Genomic DNA, 20,646 nt, shown 5'->3' on the forward strand with positions numbered 1-20,646 from the left:
CAACACTTATTTGCCAAAGCGCCTCTGATACGCCAGGCACTAGCTCTGCGCTTGAATCCCAGCTTCACCACTTAGCCGCAGTGTGTCTTTGAGCCAGTTACATAACCTCTCTGAGTTTGTTTCTTCCTCTGTAAATTGTGACGATATATCTGCCTGGCCGTACACTGATGACTGAGGGAGACAATGGATGAAGCAGCTCCTGGGGTTGCCTGGCCGGCGATTTTGGTGGTTATTATTATATCATTGCTTCATAAGATTCGATTATACTTTTATATGGTTTGTCATAGTATCTACACGTATTATAGCTTAATTCATATACCACTGGTGATCCCCTCCTCTCTAAAGAGCGTGCCACTTATGGAGAGGGAAGTGGGGAGGGGTAGCACAGGGGTAGGGGAGTAAGAGGTACAAACTATTAGGTATACAGTAAGCTACAAGGATATATTGTACACCATGGGGAATATAGCCAATATTTTATAATAACTATAAATGGAGTGTAAGCTTTAAAACTTGTGAATCACTACATTGTATGCTTGTAACGTATAAAATATTGTACAGCAACTATGCTTCAGGAAAAAGAATACCACTTAGATTCTGTTGCTAGGAACTTAGAGTATGTATAAAGAAAGAGTAACCATGTATAAGTCATAGGTGGCAACATCTTAAGAGTTGGGCACCTTGTATCCAACAGAATCCTTCGTGAAAATGTTTGCACACACACACACACACACACACACACTCGCACACACTCCTTTGACCTCTCTTAGAGACATATGAAGCTTCCAACTCAGCAGGCTCTGATGAACGGCTGCCAGCCAGTTACTGCCATCAGCTATATGCTGAGTCAGTGTGGCAGGACAGGGTATGGGACAGTGCCAGCTGCTCAGAATCACAGACAGTGCCCTGTAAGAGGAAGAGAGATGGAACATGCAACCTAATCCTTCCCCTCTGTTTATGCCTCCCCCACCCCTGGTCCTGGCACCAGGCTTAGCTCTCGATGGGGCAGTTTAAGACGAAGTTTCAAAGGCACAGCCCAGACAGCCCGGTCTCTCTGCTTCTTCTATTCTGACCTCTGTTAAAGTTAAATAGCACAGGGACTTCCCTGGTGGCGCAGTGGTTAAGAATCTGCCTGCCAGTGCAGGGGACACGGGTTCGAACCCTGGTCCGGGAACATCCCCCGTGCGGCGGAACAACTAAGCCCATGCGCCACAACTACTGAGCCCGCGCACCACAACTACTGAAGCCCGCACGCCTAGAGCCTGTGCTCTGCAACAAGAGAAGCCACTGCAATGAGAAGCCCGCGCACTGCAATGAAGAGAAGCCCCCGCTCACCGCAACTAGAGAAAGCCCACATGCAGCAGTGAAGACCCAAGACAGCCAAAAATAAATAAATAAATTTATATTTTTTTTAAAAAGTTAAATAGCACACATTAAAGGTAAATGGTTGTTAAAGATGCAAGGAAGCAAAGCTGAGACGCCAAATCCAGGTGTCAGGGGTCAGCCAGTCCCCTTGAGTGGTGCTGATTAGGGCCCTGAGTGGATAGTGACTCTGGCTCAACGGACACGCCGATGGATGTGTGTCATCAAGGTTTGAATCGGCAGCAGCAGGGAGTCCACATCCCTTTTCATCCCTGAAAACACTGGGGTCCCACCCACTGCCACTACTTGAGAACATGTGGGCAGGAGAGTTCAATCTTCCCACCATTTAACAAACACTGACCGAATACCGTGTCCTGATTAGAGGATTCGGAGCACTTCCGTGTCCGTTATAACTTGACTGATTGGACGCTGGGCCTGCAAAGTCATTCTGGGCCTTTATTCCCATTTTACAGTTGGGGAAACTGAGCCCAGAGAGGCTAAATTCAAAGGCCAGTCCTCTACTCACCCTTCTGCCATTCTCTGGGTCATTTCTTTTACCCAGGTGGTTGCACACCAGCATCACAGAAGGTCAGATGCTGGCCCAGCTCTGCTTGCAGCAGCACTGGAAGTTGTCCCGGCCCCATCCTCCTATACCCATCCTGCCTTGCCCTGGGCCAGATCTCTGGGTGAGCTTGTGCAGTGGCCCCTTTGCTGCTTCCTCTGGCCACAGGCTGGGGGTAGGTGTTGATTCATCTTCCCTGCCCAGGGCTTTCTCTCCTTTAATGTGTAAGTGACAAAACTCAAACACCAGGGAACGCTGCCATAGCATCAGTAACTGAATCATTTCCCATAGTACCCAGTTTGCTGCTCCTATCTTTAGGAAATGCTCATATGTAGGAAATTTTCTTTAAATGAAAGCTGGGAATAAGAATTCTTATTAAGCAAATACAGAGCATTTTTAAGCTCTTAGGTTAATTTTTTTTAATATCCTTGCTGTGACTGTAATAGTCTTACTTCATTTTCTCACTAAACAATTGATTTGTACTTTTCCCCATGTTTACAACAGGTGGTTCGTGTTTGACACAGAAACGAAAGACTTGGTCACCGTCCACACGGATGGAAATGAACAGCTGTCTGTAATGCGTTACTCACCAGGTTAGAATACGGTCCATTCACTCTGACAGATTGATGAAGTTCTCTGTAGATGTCTTTAAAGAAAAACATTCACAAGCCCCCTCAAGAGTGAAATTTAAACTATATCTGCACATAATTGTGGCACTTGGGCGTTCTCAACCTCCCTTCTTTGGGTCCCTATGCTTGTGTGGGTTTTTTTGTTTGTTTGTTTCAGCATGTCAAAAAGAACCTTTATTATATTTATAATAGCCTCTCATGCACTCATGCTTTCTTGCCAGGTGCCTCTGGAGCAGTTTACTTGTGTGTTTTTAACTCTTTATTACGGAAAATTTCAAACAGGGACAAAACTGGACAGAATAGCGTAATGAACCCCCATGTACCCATCACCCAGCTTCAATAATTATCGACTCTTAGCCATTTTGTTCACCCACAGCCCCACCCACTGCCCCTCCCATGTTGTTTCTGAAGCCGTTCCCAGACGTCTTATCCTTTCATCTGTTAATGTTAATAAATAGAGAGATCTAAAAAAGATGAGGACCCTTTTTTAACAGCTTTATTGAGGTATAATTTACATACGATACTTTACTGTTTATGAAATGTACAATTCAGTGTGTCTTAGTAAATTTGTAGAGTTGTGCGACCCTCACCACCATCCAGTTCTAGAACCTTCCCATCACCCCCAAAAGTTCCCTCCCTGCCTATTAGTCATTAATCTCTACTCCCACCCCCAGCCCTAGGCAACATAAATGTCCTTTTCTGAACATCTCACATCAGTGGAGTCGTACAACACGTCACCTGTTGCATCTGACTTCTTTTAGTTATAATAATGTTTGTGAGGTTATTCATGTTATTGTCTGTGTATCAGTAGTTTATTCCTTTTTAACTGCTAGATAGTATCCCATTTTACGGATATGTCATGTTTGGTTCATCCATTCATCAGTTGGGGGATATTTGGATTGTTTGTGTTTTGGCTGTTATGAATAATGCTGCTAGGAACATTGATCATATGTCCATTTTGGTTGGTTTCTTTTTTTTTGGCCACGCCTCATGGCTTGCGGGATCTTAGTTCCCCGATCAGGGATCGAACTCACACCCTCAGCAGTGAAAGCTTGGAGTTCTAACCACTGGACTGCCAGGGAAGTCCCCATATGTACATTTTGTACTCATAAGTCCCTTTTACTCCATAGGCGCCCTCTCTCTCTCTCCCTCTCTCTCTTTCTCTCTCATAGGCGCCCCCCCCGCCTCCCTCCACACCCACACAAGCAAACACACGCCACCCTCGCTTGCAGTTCATTTGTTGAACAAGCTGCTTCATTTTTCCCAGAGCATCTTCCACACTCTGGATTTTTGTGAGTGCATCTCTGTGGTGTTGCTTAACATGTCCCTCTGTCCCCCGTATTTCCTGTAATGTAACTTGGGATCTAGATCCTCTTCCGGCTCTATGTGTATTGGTCTCCTCTTCCTACAAGAGACACATGAGGTCTGCTTGTCTCGCTGTCTATGCCATTAGAGCCGTCACTGCCCAACACTTAGATCCATAAGGGGACTGGTTTTTCTATTTTAGCCTTTCTTCATTTATCAGATATAGTACTTCTATAAAGAGAAACTTCCCTTCATCTACTTTTTGTTACCCAAATAGTATACTATTTTGTTACCCACTCATATGGTAGAGTTAACCAAGATAAATGCTTAGTTTCTTTCCCTTTATTTACCAGTTTCCAAGATAGTGAGTTTGTTCTCTGCTCCCTTGAACAACCATCAGTTGCTGCTGGTGGTGGTTTGGGTGCCATTATGAATTTAAGTGTATTTGGTGCGTTCCAGTCTGTGATAGTTATGGTACGTGGAACAATGTATCCTTTATTGGCCACTTCAGTTTGGCTCCTGAGTCCTTTTGACAGCTTGGGTTCCTGGGATGCTCGTGGCTACTGGGTGGGTCATTGTTTCTAAGCCTCATCATTTATGCTTTTGGTTTAGGAAGCACCCTTTCTCTGTGATATGTAGGACCTTCAGCTAGGTGAACACTCCTGGAAATAGCAGTTTTAATCCTTGGAAATACTTGGCCAAGACTGAATTGCCGTCCCTCTGTAGGAGTCTTCTATTTTATAAGCTGATAGATGGCCGTACCTATCTCATGGTGGGGCTATGTTCTTGTTCTCTAGAGGTAACCTTATAGAAAGAATGCCCTTTTTAGACCCTTGCACCCAAAGACTTACAACTTCTCATCCTAAACAGACAACTGCACAGCCGCCTTGGGAACCTTTTCTCCATGTTGAGAAGTACCTTACTTGACTCGACATTTTAAGTGTCGTATTACGTTCTGTTCATCCTGGGCAATATTTTGCATCCTCCTATGTGTTTCTCATCATTTTCTTAGTTATTTTGAACCTCTGCTGAGTGCAGGAGGGCCTCATCTACAGCTGCTTTTCTAGAAAGCCCTCAGATATCTATTAGCTCCTGCTAACATAGCAGGGTCCTTTCGGGAGTCCATTTCTATTTCTTGTCAGTTATACTAATGACTGTCCCCTGGAGACCAGAGAGCCCTCACTACCAGTAACTCGGCCTCTCAGGTTTTAGAGTCATTGACTGGAGGCTGTGTGGGGCAGAGGTGATGAGCCTGGGCCAAATCAGGGCAACCTGCATGTGGATCCAGTGCCCTCTCTTCATTAGCCAGCTGTCCCTTGTCAAATCAGACAAGTTACTGTGGGGCTCAACCAGAAGAGGAGGTGTGAACGTGTTCTCTGAAGGGCAGAGCATTGTGCAGATGGCATGGGTGACGTGATGTCATCAGCAGCAATGGCAGTGGTGGTGGCCCCGGATCCTCGGGCTGTGGCCCCCAGTCCCATAGTGTTTTGTTCAGCACTGTATGCCCAGCACCGAGCTGAGAGGAGATGCAACAGAGTACAAAGAGGAGGTAATATATACATAGACAGAATAGATGCTCAGTGAATATTAGTTGATGCATGAATGCAGGCAAACTAACTACAGGGCATCTGACTAGATGCACAGCACACTGTGATCATCATTATGAGTTTTCTGGGTGCACACGAGATTTTTCAGGCACGTGGGCTATACTATTGTAGATTACCGGCTAGCTTCTTTTCGGATTCAGGTTTTAGACACACACACACACACACACACACACACACACACACACACACACACACACACACACACACACACACACACACACACACACACACACACACACACACACACACACACACACACACACACACACACACACACACACACACACACACACACACGCGCTGCCACACAGGAAGCTGCATTAGCAGGCATCTCCCAGTGGCTCCCTGAGCTGTGCTTTGCTAAGAAGAGAAGACATCAAACTATGAGGGCTTTTTTCTCATTCCTTCAGTCTCATGCAAGTTCTGGATGTTGTGCCAGCAGCTAGAGGAAAAGCAAACAATTCTTGAGCTTTATGGGTGGAGCTGACCCCCAGGATGCTGGGAAGGACCAATACACTCCAGCTGCCAGGCTTGACCGTGATAAATGCTGCCTTTGCAGTCAGTGACATAGGCAGTGTCGAGGGAAATAATCAATAAATCAGTCTATAATAGGGGTAGAAAAGAGCTTTCTTGGAGTCAAACTGAGGACTGTTGCCCAGGAGACGGCCTCTCAGATAACTCTGAGGAACTGCCCCAGAGAAGTGTGGTTTTCAGGAGTTTTATGTCTTGTCAGAACAAAGAACATCAAACAAGTCAAGGGTAGATTTCTACAAGGTTAAAAAAAAAACAGATCAACATGTACACAGCGAGTCAGTATGGCACCTGGTGCCTAGGAAGGGAGTCTTATCATTTGAAGGAGTAACAGCTTTGGCATCCTAGGAAAGGAGGCATTTGATCCTTATTTTTAACATGGACATTCTTTTTTTTTTAAACATCTTTCTTGGAGTATAATTGCTTTACAATGGTGTGTTAGTTTCTGCTTCATAACAAAGTGAATCAGCTATACATATACATATATCCCCATATCCCCCCCTTCTTGCGCTCCCTCCCACCCTCCCTATCCCACCCCTCTAGGTGGTCACAAAGCACCGAGCTGATCTCCCTGTGCTATGCGGCTGCTTCCCACTAGCTATCTGTTTTACGTTTGGTAGTGTATATATGTCCATGCCGCTCTCTCACTTCGTCCCAGCTTACCCTTCCCCCTCCCCGTGTCCTCAAGTCCATTCTCTACATCTGCGTCTTTATTCCTGTCCTGGCCCTAGGTTCGAAGATATACAGATTGCCAACAAACACGTGAAAGGATGCTCAACATCACTAATCATTAGAGAAATGCAAATCAAAACTACAGTGAGGTATCACCTCACACCAGTCAGAATGGCCATCATCAAAAAATCTACAAACAATAAATGCTGGAGAGGGTGTGGAGAAAAGGGAACCCTCTTGCACTGTTGGTGGGAATGTAAATTAACATGGACATTCTTTACTTCTGGTCAGTGCACCCTTTTCTTTAATGATTAAAGCAGATGTATGTTTGACGTATGTTTGATAAGCCCCAAACAGACTGTTTTAGTTAGTGTAAAATTCAAGTTAAATCATGTATAAGCCAGAATGACTTCTCCATGTCTCAGTATGTGAAAATTTTTGCGTTAATTGCCTCTTTTGATCATAAATCTTTCAATAGAAAGCACTGACGATCAAAATGTTTGTCCCTTGATGTCAGGGTGGTTGCTGCCTGCCCTGTGTCCATCATGTCCCTTGGTGCTTGGTCTCTTTTTTGTTGTTTATATATGTATGGAGATTTGCCTAGTTATCCACATAGGGGGAAACTAAGCAGACATAGTGAACAAGTACAGAGGTATGCTAATGGGGAAATATTTTATAGGCTATATATTTTTTCAGTTGTATCAAATTGTCATGCAAACATTGTACATGTGCTTTTAGCAGTAGGCTTAAAGCAAGCAGTGATATATGTCATGAGTAACTTGATGGCTAGGAAAAGAACAATAATACACATTATGAAAATGATAATCATCTGTAAAGCAGAGCAAAAAATTGCCTATTTCTGAGGGGAGCCAACTAAACAGATCATTTAAAGGGTCAGTTTTTCTTATATCTTATAACCATTTTGCCTTTTGGGACATTCTTTCTAGGTGCATCTCAGTTTCTCCGGAGGTACTGATATAAGTGCAACAAACGGTATGAGCAGTAATAGCACAAACACCCCCTTGTTTAGCCAGTAGAAAATCTAAGGCAGCCCTGTTATCTAATGTTACTTGGGCTAAGGAACTTAGGGATGTCTGTTGTGCTGCAATGCTTTTTGCCGTCTCTTTGGCTATTTAACCAATGGTGGCTGATAGATTTCTGATCATCTTTTTTGTGACAATATGTAAACCATATATTCCTGCACTAGGAATTAAGATTCCCCAAAGATTTTGCCACCAGGTATCTTAGTATCTTTCTAACATGGTTCTCTTGACTCTGTAATGAAGAGACAAAGGAAGTTCATCTATTTCCTGATGTACAGACAATGGAGTAACATAATGTCCCAATAAGAGTAAACCTTCTATTTGTCAGCTTTTAAGAAATGTATGTGCCCATCCTTGGGAAGGTGGGTCAATTCCAATACCACCTATGAAGACAAAACCTGGGGGAGCACAGGTGATGGCTCCCAGAGTGCTCTCATTGATAGCCTCACGAATTGGGAGTTTTGTCAAAACAATTTTTTTTAATTTATTTATTTAATTTATTTATTTTTGGCTGCATTGGGTCTTCGTTGCTCCGCACGGGCTTTTCTCTAGTTGCCATGAGTGGGGGCTACTCTTCGTTGCGGTGCGCAGGCTTCTCATTGCGGTGGCTTCTGTTGTTGTGGAGCACAGGCTCTAGGTGCGTGGGCTTCAGTAGTTGTGGCTCGCAGGCTCTAGAGCGCAGGCTCAGTAGTTGTGGCACACGGGCTTAGTTGCTCCGCAGCATGTGGGATCTTGCCGGACCAGGGCTTGAACCTGCGTCCTCTGCATTGGCAGATGGATTCTTAACCATTGCGCCACCAGAGAAGCCTGTCAACACAATATTAAACTATGGATCACTTCTTGTAGACTTTCCAAAAGTTATTTGCATGGTATTTAATATACAGTAGCTGCTGCCATAATTTACTCGCATTTTTCTCTTCAAGACATTTTTCAGTTAAGTGAGGGACAGATCAAGGGGCCCTAGGGTAAGTTGTGCTCGGTCTCTAAGGACTGAGGATAGTATCAGACAAGGGATGGACATATTAATATGTTGAAAATTTGAACCTGAAAGATCAGGCCAGAGAGAGGTTAGTCTGGGTGAGTGGTCACATTAGGAAAACCTGAACAGTCAGTGATACGTATTATGAGGGGCTTATATCGGTCTTGTATTGACCAAGGAATTTGACCACAGATCCACCAATTGGTTAGATTTTCCCCCAGTAGCTATACTCTGTGATAGCTTTACTAAAGATTTTGTTTTCCATCCTGAACATTGGGACAAAAATATAGCTAAAAGTAAAACAGTAACCTTCAATTTTGATAGGGAGACAAACATTTAGTAAACAGTTCAATTGAACTAGTAGGATGGGTCTTCCCGACCTAGTCTGGATTTGTGGGCCCCCTGTCTCCTGTTGTTGTCATCTTCTCTACCTGGCTTGATGGTTGTTTTAAGGTGAGTTTGAGGTTAGCAGTCCTCTCTATAGAGCAGTCTGGTGTGGAGGCCCTTTTTAAGTGGGGACTATGAGTTCAGGAGTCAATTCCCTTCACTTTCACTGTGCAGAGTACCTGATAAGGGTCCTTCCATCTAGGTTGGAGAGAGAGTTTTTTAAAAAATGTCTTTTACAGTATTCATAATCTCCTGGGTGCAGGTCATGGTGCATCTGATCTTCATCCAAAGATAAATAACTGTAAACAGCTTCAGAAACAAGCTTAGAATATCCTGTTAATAATTCAGTTAAACTTTAATGTAACATAGCAACAAAGAAGCATCTTGGATATAGGTAGTAAATACAGAAACCTCAATATATATAAAACCTCAATATCCACAAAGGTATATTATTGAAACATAATTTTTCTTTCTAAATTATCCTCATTTTAGCTAAGAAATATTTGCAAAACTAACAAAGCAAATAACTTGACCTTGAAATAATCTTAAGGATGAAAAGAAAGAACTTAATCTGATGCCCATCCCCACCCCAAATTCACGTGTGAGTAAAGAGAAATTTCGTATTAAGTCATATGGCCAGGATTCAACATGCTGTGCTTTAAGTCCAGGGAAGAAAATGCAGGCTTTTAAATAAATACATACAATTTTGTATTAAATAAATAGATAATCCTCATTTTTACCAAATATAGTCAAATTAAGACTAAATTGTTTGCAAAATATTTCTGGTTTCAGTAAACTTGGCCTGATTACTTACATAAATGTAATTGATCATATAGGCTCTTTTAAATTTGGCTTTGCTGGAACTTTTCATAGGGAATCTCAAATTGAACTTTCAAAAGCCCTCTCAAAGCCAGGAAAGCCACACCAAAGACTTGCCATTAGATTCTGCCTGCAATACCTACAGACTTAGGTGAATTCCTCTTTTCTCAAGGTCCAAAATATCTTGAGGTTGCTGCACCTGCCAGGAAGGGGCCTTCCTTATTCACCTGGAAAGGCTGCTGGGAACCTAAGAGTTTCCAAATTCTGGAGAGGCCAGGTAGAGAGAAAAGATAAATGCTTCAATTCTGTTTACAAAGGTATAATTTACTAAATTGCTGTAAGTCATAATTAGCTTAAGGGGAAAGGTTCCCTTATCTGGAAAACAAAGATTAAAAGCCAGTAATATTTTAGATGAAAGTCACAAAAATTATAATATTTATCAGTTCATTCAATCCCATGTAATTAATTTTTGTTCCACTTGAGTCCAGTTTTTCCATCACTTCTGTTGACCTTGCCTGACGATTGAGGGTGATAGTGACAGTGATGATTTCAAGAAATTTGTAAGGTTTTTGTTAAGGCTTATATGATTTTCCCAACGACATGGGTGCCTTTGATTACTGGAGATTGTGGAAAGTATATCCCAAGTGGAAAACACAATTTCTAACAGTTTCTTTGTCATTGTGAGGACATTAGCCTTGCAGCAAGAAACGGCTTTAACCCATCAAACAACAATGGGGTTTTCCAGGGAGCAGGGAGAGCCAAGCAACCGTCATGGGTTTCCCATAGCCCGGGCTGTTTTAACTCACAGCTATTGTCTACCCATCTTAATTATCTGATTTAGGAGCAGACTGTTGCCATGTCACAAGCGTCAGGATGGCAAAAGTCTAACAGTGGGGGGTTAACTTTTATAGAAGCAGAAAATTTGTTGTATCTACATTGTTACATAATCTTTACAGATTTTGTCGTTGCCTTTGCCTGAAAGTCAGCTGGAGTATTTCCCTAATACTTGGGTTCAGTCCCTTTAGTGTGAGCCTCAATTTTGATGACAAATAGCATTTTATGTCGGGACATATAATATTTCCAAGAATTTCATATAATTTCTGGAACACCTATAATATATACTTATATAGACAGAATATAAAAAAGGCTTAATGTTATCTTTTATTTGACCATGCTTCCCATGTTATTTAACATACCAAATAAACCTAATTAGTTTAATATCTCTCTTTGAGATGCTTCAGGACAAAATCACTTTCTTTTCCCTTAACAAAATGCATTTCCATTCCATATCTTCTTTTACTGAAAACACACATCTTATTTTCCTTGTATACTGAAATATTTCCCTTAATATTTCTAGTAGCATGAATTACATATATAATTTTTAACCCTTAAAAAACATTAATCTCTAGCAAAAACTAAGAAGCAAACAATTGTGAACTGTTTCTCATATTAACATTTCCCGATTGGCAAACTTATGAAAATTTTCTATAACGTCTAGAAACATACATCTTCTTATAGCGTAATTTCTTTTCTCAATGTGGTATAAGATGTGTGTCCAATAAACCCAAACATCTTTAGTTTTTCTCTAATAAGACAAAGAGGTAAACTTAGATTTGCTTAGCAATTAATGTTTTAGTATTTTATCTTATTTGGAAATGATCTGTATATTTAATGAATTTTCATAATTTATATTAACTTAGCAAAACTCTAAAGTTCCAAGTTACCAAAATCTGGAGGAACTATTTTTAAGTAAACGTACTATATATAAAACATAATTATTCTTAAAGAGTTTACCTAAAAACTCTTATCTCATGTATCTCTATTTCCCTACTTATGAAAACATCATCATACCAAGTTAATTTTCTTGTTGACAAGTTTTGGAACAGAGATAACATGAGCTTATTGACTTCTTTTTTAAGATTTTTTTTGGGCTTTTCTGGCTGCGTCGGGTCTTAGTTGCGGCACGCAGGATCTTCGTTGAGGCATTCGGGATCTTTTGTTGTGGTGCGCCAGCTCTTCGCTGTGGTGCGCAGGCTTCTCTCTAGTTGTGGTGTGTGGGGTTTTTTTTCTCTTCTCTAGTGGCGCGCAGGCTCCAAGGCTCATGGGCTCTGTAGTTTGCAGCACACGGGCTCCAGTTGAGGTACACGAGCTCAGTAGCTGTGGTGCACGGGCTTAGCTGCACCGCGGCATGTGGGGTCTTAATTCCCTGACCAGGGATCGAACCCGCGTCCCCTGCACTGGAAGGCAGATTCTTTACCACTGCACCACCAGGGAAGTCCCTTAATTGACTTTCAATAAACCTAGGTATAATAAAAGTATTACACTTAATGTTGGTGACTTAAAGACGTGTCTGTATTAACCAAATCAACAACTTAAACTTATTTTCATTTATTAAAGATTAATCCTGGATCATATGATACTTAAAAAATGTGAGGGGTTAGTTACTTGTTATAGTTAGAAATATTTCATTGGTAAGCACTTACTTCGAAGTCAATTAAATAGAGCTCTTTTTCAAATTAATTTTGATAATATCATTTGGAGGTAGAAACATGTTATATTTATAATGTACATACAGACATACACACATCCAGATAGACAGAGATCTCAGAGTTTTCCTGCTTGAGTTTTTAAAGGTCTCATTTCCCCTTTTCTGCAGTTTTAGGTTATACTAGTTGAGCCAAGGCTGTGGTCTCAGGCAGTGTGGGCTGTGCTTGCATTTCAAGGACGTGATAAGAGTTATACCTTCAAGTTTGCTTGAATAATTTTATTCAAGCATAAAAAGGAGTACTTTTATTCTCTCAGGTCAGAATTTTGAAAAAAAAATGTTTTATCAAGCCAGCTTTCTTTTTTTTTTTTGCGGTACGCGGGCCTCTCACTGCTGTGGCCTCTCCCGTTGCAGAGCACAGGCTCCGGACGCGCAGGCTCAGCGGCCATGGCTCACGGGCCCGGCCGCTCTGCGGCATGTGGGATCCTCCCGGACCGGGACACGAACCCGCGTCCCCTGCATCGGCAGGCGACCTCTCAACCACTGCGCCACCAGGGAAGCCTGAGCCAGCTTTCTTTAATTGCACATGCAAAACTCAGTTTTAGAATGTCAAAAGAGTCCCATTCTGGCCATTTTAGAGCTAGATCATTTCTACAATTGTAGAAGCCAGCCGGAGTTCCAGTGAGTGGCTGGCCTGTCTTGGAGCCGTTAGGCGTTAGAAGCGCAATTTCCTGATTTATTTTAGTTTCATTTTATTATACAGTACAAATCCTTCCAATTTTAAGCCACATTTTTAAAAAAGTCAACCAACTCAGTTTACCCCAAAGTTCCTTCTAGGCCTTTCCTGCCTGGAAATTCCTTCTAGGTTTCTTACCTGGACACTCCATCTAGATCCCTTGCCTGGAACTTCCCGCTAGGTTCCTTTCACCTAGGAAATGTACTGGTACCCCCTTAAGAGTCCAGGTCTTAAGGTAACAGCTCAAATAGAAGTCATGGACTGCCACTTCATACAAGAAGATCCAGACATCAGGAAAAACTCACCAAACCAACCAACCAACCTCAAGAGTGCTGTGAAGCTGGGGGGCTGGGGCTGGGGCTCAAAGGGTCCATGCTTGCTACCCAGCATCCATCCAAAGTAGACTCCAGCGACTTCCCTGGTGGTCCAGTGGTAAAGAATCCGCCTTCCAGTGCAGGAGACGCAGGTTCGATCCCTGATCAGGGAACCAAGATACCACATGCCGCGGGGCAACTAAGCCTGTGCGCCACAGCTACTGAGCTTGCACGCCTCATCTAGAGAGCCCACGTGCTGCAACTACAGAGCCCATGCGCCTTGGAGCTCACGCGCCATAACTAGAGAGAATCCCGTGCGCCACAACGAAAGATCCCACGTGCCTCAACTAAAACGCGATGCAGCCAAAAATAAATAAATAAATAAATATCAAAGGCTGGGGGGAGAAAAGTAGACTCCAGGTGACCCCACGTGGGTTTTTCTGATATCCTGCCAACTATGCCAAGCATTGTAGATGGAAATATTCAATAAGCCAATCTCTAATAGGCATAGAACTGAGCCAAAGTGAGGACCATAGCCCAGGAGACAGCCTCTCAGATAATTCTGAGGCACTGCTCCAGAGAAGCATGGTTTCAGCAGTTTTATATCGCGTCAGAACAAAGAACTTCAAACAAGTCAGGGATACATTTCTTCAAGGTTTAAAAAGAAAAACAGAACAGCACATGCACAGCAAGTCAGGACGGCACCTGGTGCCTGGAAAAGGAATCTCGTCATTGAGGGAGGACCAGCACTGGCATCCCAGGAAGAGAGGCATTTAGTCTTTATTTTTTATTTATTATTATTATTTTTTTGTGGTACGCGGGCCTCTCAGTGCTGTGGCCTCTCCTGTTGCGGAGCACAGGCTCCGGACGCGCAGGCTCAGGGGCCGTGGCTCACGGGCCCAGCCGCTCCGCGGCCTGTGGGATCTTCCCGGACCAGGGCACGAACCCGCGTCCCCTGCATCAGCAGGCAGACTCTCAACCACTGCGCCACCAGGGAAGCCCTAATCTTTATTTTTAACGTAGATATTCTTTACTTCTGGTCAATGCACCCTTTTCTTTAGTGAGTAAAGCAGATGTACGGTGTATGTTTGATAGGCCACAAATAGGCTGTTTTAGCTAGCCTAAAATTCAAGTTAAATCATGAATAAGCCAGAATGCCTTCCCCAGAATTCAGCATGATCACATTTCTTCGCTAGCAGACACCTACCTGCTGCTGCAGATGGGGTGTGTAGGATGAGCTCAGGTGGAAGTGAGACTGCTTTGTAAATCCTCTTTAAGGTTGGTGTTATGTTGTGCAGGGCGGGTGAGAGGTAAGCAGTTGCTTCCTGAAGTTAACTGTATGGGCTGAGAACTGAATCTTTCAGATAATTTCTCAATTCCGCAGGCACTAGTGAGAGGTCCAGGTTTCAATGGCTGATAATCTGTATGTGGCCTTTGGTTGAAGTGGGAGGTTCAGAGCGATAGTCCCAGACACAGGTGCACGCTGGGAGCCAGTGAAGCCGAGCCTTTGGCGTGCATTAGAGTCTCCCAGAGTGCATGGGCTTGTGGAGGGAGGGGTTCTTTGGCATCCTGAGAACCACAGACCTAGAGCATTTCTATGGATCATCTGGTAACCATTTCAGTCACATTTTATTACATGTTTTCATTTATGAAATATCTTACATAAGATGGCCTAATGCTAACAAGCTAATGTTATGTGAATTTTTACTGAAACCGTAGTCAACTACGATTGCCAGGCCCCTCATAGGTTCATTAAATATAGAACTGTAGTAGGGACAGTTCTCAAACTTGACATGCACATCAGGAACCTTACAGGGCACTTTGTCAGCGGACCAATGGAGTTTGGATTGGATTAAATTTGTAAATTTTTTAAAAGGAGAATGGAGATTGGAAGAAGATAATTTCATGTTCGTTAAGCCCAACTGCAAATACTTAGCCTGCCTGGTCTAGTTTCAACCTGTTGAAACTTGGATTAAAAATCTAAAACCCTAGGGCTTCCCTGGTGGTGCAGTGGTTGGGAGTCTGCCTGCCGATGCAGGGGACACAAGTTCGTGCCCCGGTCCGGGAAGATCCCACATGCCGCGGAGCGGCTGGGCCCGTGAGCCATGGCCGCTGAGCCTGCGCGTTCGGAGGCTGTGCTCCACAATGGGAGAGGCCACAGCAGTGAGAGGCCCGCGTACCACAAAAAAAAATAAAAATAAAAATAATAATAAAAAAAATCTAAAACCCTAAACGTGAAGATGAAAAAGGGAAGATCACAATGGATTAATGCATTGCTCATGTGATTATACTGATCTCTTCTTTAATCTTATCAGTATCATTGAGACGTGGAGTTTCTCTGCTTTTATAAGAATGAATCAGAATCTGGTGTTCACTTGCATCACCCCAGCATCGAATCCCGCCTCTGCTGCCCAGGTGGGACTAGAGACCCGCTGGGATGCAGCCCCTGCCACCCAGCCAACCTCTCTCCTGCCCACACAACGTCCCCAAGCCTGCACTCCACCAGGCATGCTCCCCATACAGGTGCAGCAGTCTCCTGCAGAGCCCCAAATCACCTGCCCCGTGTGACAAGCAGGGCGGATGCACAGCAGCCATACAGCTACCCTGGAGACCCTGCTGTGCTCCCACCTGGTGCACTGTCTCCCATGCCCACAGTTCACTCGTCCTTCCAGCCCAGGTCAAGCCGTGCCACGCACTTAGCTGTGTCGTCTTAGGCAAGTGACTGAACCTCAGTTTTGTCATTTGCACAGCTGGACAAATTCTCCCTGCTCCTAAAATACTGTTGGACTTAGTTATGAGCTGTGTGGAAGCCCATCCCCAAACCTTGTAAAGAGGCAGTCAGTGAACCTGGCTATGGTGTTATCTTTCTCCTCCAGGTGACCAGACCCCTGCTCTCTGTTCTTATGAGTGAGTCCTCCAGCTGATTTTTTTCTGGGACCAAATGCCCGCTTCTTTTAGTCGAGTAAATTTAGGAATTTTGTAGTCTCTGAGAGAGCTGGGGGTGAGGTATAGAGAGTTTACGGGTGAGAGGATGTGGTTCACAGGATGAGAAAGTACTCTGGAGGTCCGAGAAATAGGCGGCACTTGGGTTTCATTTGGCCTCTGATTAGCATAGTGACTGAAACTGCTTGGTTTTGATGTATTAGGCAGAGAGTTTTACTACATATTTATGAATGAGCTTAAACCGTTACATGAAAACTTTGTATTTCAAATTTTAAGGTGAAATTACAATCTCATTAGGCTCTTAGAAGTGAATTGCCAAGGGAGATTGTGAAATCCTATTTTGCATTCATCTTTAAAAACAGATATGGGGCTTCCCTGGTGGCGCAGTGGTTGAGAGTCCGCCTGCCGATGCAGGGGACACGGGTTCGTGCCCCGGTCCAGGAAGATCCCACATGCCGCGGAGCGGCTGGGTCCGTGAGCCATGGCCGCTGAGCCTGCACGTCCGGAGGCTGTGCTCCACAATGGGAGAGGCCACAATACTGAGAGGCCTGCGTACCGCAAAAAAAAAAAAAAAAAAAACAGAAAACAACAAGTGTCCGTGAGGATGTGGAGAAATGTGCACTGTTGGTGGGAGTGTAAAATGGTACAGCCATTGCAGAAAACAGCACAGCAGTTCGTAACAAAATTAAAAGTAGAATTAGCATATGGTCCAGCAATTCCACTTCTGGATACATACCCAAAAGAATTGAAGGCAGAGTCTCAAAGAGGTATGTGTACACCCATGTTCATAGCATCACTATTGACAATAACTAAACCATGGAGGCAATCCAGGTGTCCATCAACAGATGAATGGGTAAGTAAAATGTGATATACAGTGGAATATTATTCAGCTTTAAAAAGGAAGGAAAGCCTAACACGTGCTACAACGTGGAGGAACCTTGACATCATGCTAAGTGAAATAAGCCAGTCACCAAAAGACAAATATTGTATGATTTCACTTATGAGGTACTTAGAGTGGCCAAAATCATAAAAGATGGAGGAGGCAAAATCATAACAAATGGTTCCATGATGAAGGAGAGTTCTTTTTTTTTTTTTTTTGCCGTACGTGAGCCTTTCACTGTTGTGGCCTCTCCCGTTGCGGAGCACAGGCTCTGGACATGCAGGCCCAGCAGCCACGGCTCACGGGCCCAGCCACTCCGCGGCACATGGGATCCTCCCGGACAGGGGCACAAACCCGTGTCCCCTGCATCGGCAGGCGGACTCTCAACCACTGCGCCACCAGGGAAGCCTGAGAGCTCATTATTTTAGAGTTAACAAATGATAAGGTGGTTCTTATCTAAAGATCGTTGTGCTTAAGAGTGTACAAGTCAGTAGATAGCTAGCGGGAAGCAGCCACATAGCACAGGGAGATCAGCTGGGTGCTTTGTGACCAACTAGAGGGGTGGGATAGGGAGGGTGGGAGGGAGACGCAAGAGGGAGGGGATATGGGGATATATGTATATGTATAGCTGATTCACTTTGTTATAAAGCCGAAACTAACACACCACACTGTAAAGCAATTATACTCCAATAAAGATGTTAAAAAAAAAGAGTGTACAAGCCAGGATGCGTACATCATTTATCAGATTTTCAGCTGTTCTTCACCCTTATTCTTTGTCACAGGGGCAATGGCATTTAGCAAAGAAATGCTCAGGCTCTGGTCAGACTGCTGGGTTCGAATCCCAGCTTCTATAAACCTGTGTGACCTTGTGCAAGTTACTTTACCATCCATGCCTCAGTTTCCTCTCCTGAAAATTGGAGATAATATCTACCTCACAGGGGTCTATGAGGATTAAGTAAGTTAATACAGGAAGAGTTTAGAATAGTACCCGTACATAGTAATTACTCAACAAATGTCGACTCGTATAATTATTTGATAGTAATTCTTGTTAGCATTTACTGTTTCCTGTCATCATCATGATTATTGTCAGGGCTTGATCAGCTGGAGGATCAAGTGCAGGTGGTCTGCCGGGCAGCTCCCTGGCCTTCTCTAGAACCATCAGCAGCAGAAGGTGGCCTGCCCCCAGCTTCAGCAGTCCTCAGCCCATTTACCCCACCCCCTCACGAGTCCTGCTTTGGACAGGCTAACTCTGACTTGCCAACACCTTTATTTTGACCAGGCATTGGACAAGACTTCCGAAAATACCATTTCCTGATGGCGCCAGGCCATGCTATTTCCTGTAGGTCTTCCTACCTTGCGAGAAGGAAAACCAGGGGGAAGAGGTGGGGGGAGAACCCTTACTGACCTCATGATGTGCCAGTGACCGCTAGGACCTTTACAGACATTGTCCAAGGGAATCCTCTGAATTTCGATGAGAAGGTGCCATGCTTCGTGGATGGAGGAACTGGCGCTCAGTGAGAGGAGGGACACCTTTGCTGTCCCCGAGCTCATGGGCGGAGACCCCCCCTTCTCTAGGCTCCATTCTGGGTGCAGGTTGTCCGCCCCCCACGTGGTTCCTTTCTCCTTCCTTCCGGTTCCTGGCCCCAGGAAGGTCTAACCTCCTCCAGATTAGTCTCTCAGGCCCCGCTTCCGTCCCAGTACATCCTGGGCCTCCCCACTTTGGCTTCACACTTGGCAGGTTCATCTGCCAGCGACAGGGACTGCTCTGCTTTTACATTACAGTGAGCTCCTTCCCTTGTGTTTCTACACGAGCATCACGGCCCGATTCCTTAAGCTTTCCTGATGCCAGAAACCTGGGTAAAGGAGATGCTAACTGATGGCCCACTGGAAGAGCAGCAGGAAGGGCCTTACGGGCGGGGCGGGGGGGTGGGGATGGGGGGGCGCTGTGTGCACAGAGGTGAGGGGAGAGGGCCCTCCAGGTTGGGGGAGGGGCAGTGTGCACAGAGGTGAGGGGAGGGCTTTCCAGGTGGCGGGGGGGAGGGGGCAGTGTGCACAGAGGTGAGGGGAGGGCTTTCCAGGTGGCGGGGGGCAGGGGGCAGTGTGCCAGAGGCCTGAGAGAACCCGGTCTGTTCAGTGAGGAATGATGCGGCCACATCCTGGAGGGCCTTGGGGGCCCCACTGAGGACCTGAGTCTTGATCCTTCAGCAGTGGGGACAGCCAGGGAAGGTTTTTTAAGGGGCAGAATCTGATCAGATGTGGATTTTCAAAAGATAGCTTTGGAAGTGGTATAGGATTGATTTAAAAGCAAATTTTGTCTCTTTGAAATAATTCGCGGCTGTTTTCTCTAACTCTGTAATGGCCACTAGCATTATCGCTTGTAATTGATAAAATGTTTATTCTTAACAACTGAAACGTAATCCCGCGTGTTTTTGCAGATGGGAATTTCTTAGCAATAGGCTCCCATGACAACTGCATCTACATATACGGAGTCAGTGACAACGGGAGGAAGTACGCACGGGTTGGCAAGTGCTCGGTGAGCGTGCTGGTCACTCCTCATGGGTCTGTGCAGTTATTTGTCACATCACGACAGTGTGGGTGGGAATCTATAAGGCAAGTGAAACTCACCCAGTGTGTTCTCTCCCAGGGTCATTCCAGCTTCATCACTCACCTGGACTGGTCTGTAAACTCACAATTCCTCGTGTCGAATTCCGGAGACTATGAAATCCTTTACTGTGAGTGGCTCCCCAGGTGTGGTCTGGGTACAGATCACGTAGAACCTTCACTCTGAGACCAAATGGGGCCTCCTGCAAAAACCCACGCCCCATACAACTTGGACACATGATGGCGTCTCTGGGCCTGGGCCCCTCCTCTGCACAGTACAGGAGTTGGGCTGGACACCCCCATCTTGGCACTGAGATACTTGGGGTTCGGGCCCCCAGGAGGAGAAGGCGGGGCCCTGCAGGGAGAAGCAGAGAGAGTGGGTCAGAGCTGTCCTGGCGAGAGGGATGGCCCCTCGTGAAGGCATCACCCTCACGGGCAGAGACCCAGCAGCCCCCTGGGCCCCTCCTCCTCCCTCAGCCCCTCCCGGCTGGGTCTGAGCCCCGGCAGGGCCGCGCAGTGGAGGCGTGAACGATGAAGGCTGCACTTGCCGAGCGCGTGCTACATGCCGTGCGCTGCTTCCTCCAGCATCTGGCAAGCACCCGCCGCGTGCCAAGTGCAGGGTCCCAGGGCAGAGGAGGGCCTGGTCTCTGCCCCAGTGGAAGGTACCAGCAAGTGCAGTGTGCTTCACCCACAGGCTCTCAGGTGACCCACAGCACTTTCTGGCTTGTCCCATTTTAAGGAAGAGGAAATATCATCTCAGATACAAGGCCACAGGCATCAAGAGCCAGTGGGTG

At 45.0% G+C, this 20,646-nt stretch overlaps 1 protein-coding gene across 5 annotated transcripts in view; it reads left to right on the top strand.

Annotated features, from left to right (window-relative positions):
• Window positions 1–20,646, top strand: part of EML1 (EMAP like 1) — a 142,604-nt gene that overhangs the window by 117,653 nt on the left and 4,305 nt on the right. For all 5 annotated transcript variants that reach the window (XM_081228156.1, XM_081228152.1, XM_081228153.1 and 2 more), the window contains 3 exons: window positions 2,426–2,514; window positions 19,687–19,784; window positions 19,896–19,983. In XM_081228156.1, the coding sequence (XP_081084282.1) occupies window positions 2,426–2,514; window positions 19,687–19,784; window positions 19,896–19,983 (275 nt within the window). The remainder of the gene's footprint in view (window positions 1–2,425; window positions 2,515–19,686; window positions 19,785–19,895; window positions 19,984–20,646) is intronic.

This window comes from Mesoplodon bidens, assembly GCF_964165515.1.
Source record: "Mesoplodon bidens genome assembly, chromosome: 3".
Lineage (NCBI taxonomy): Eukaryota > Metazoa > Chordata > Mammalia > Artiodactyla > Ziphiidae > Mesoplodon > Mesoplodon bidens.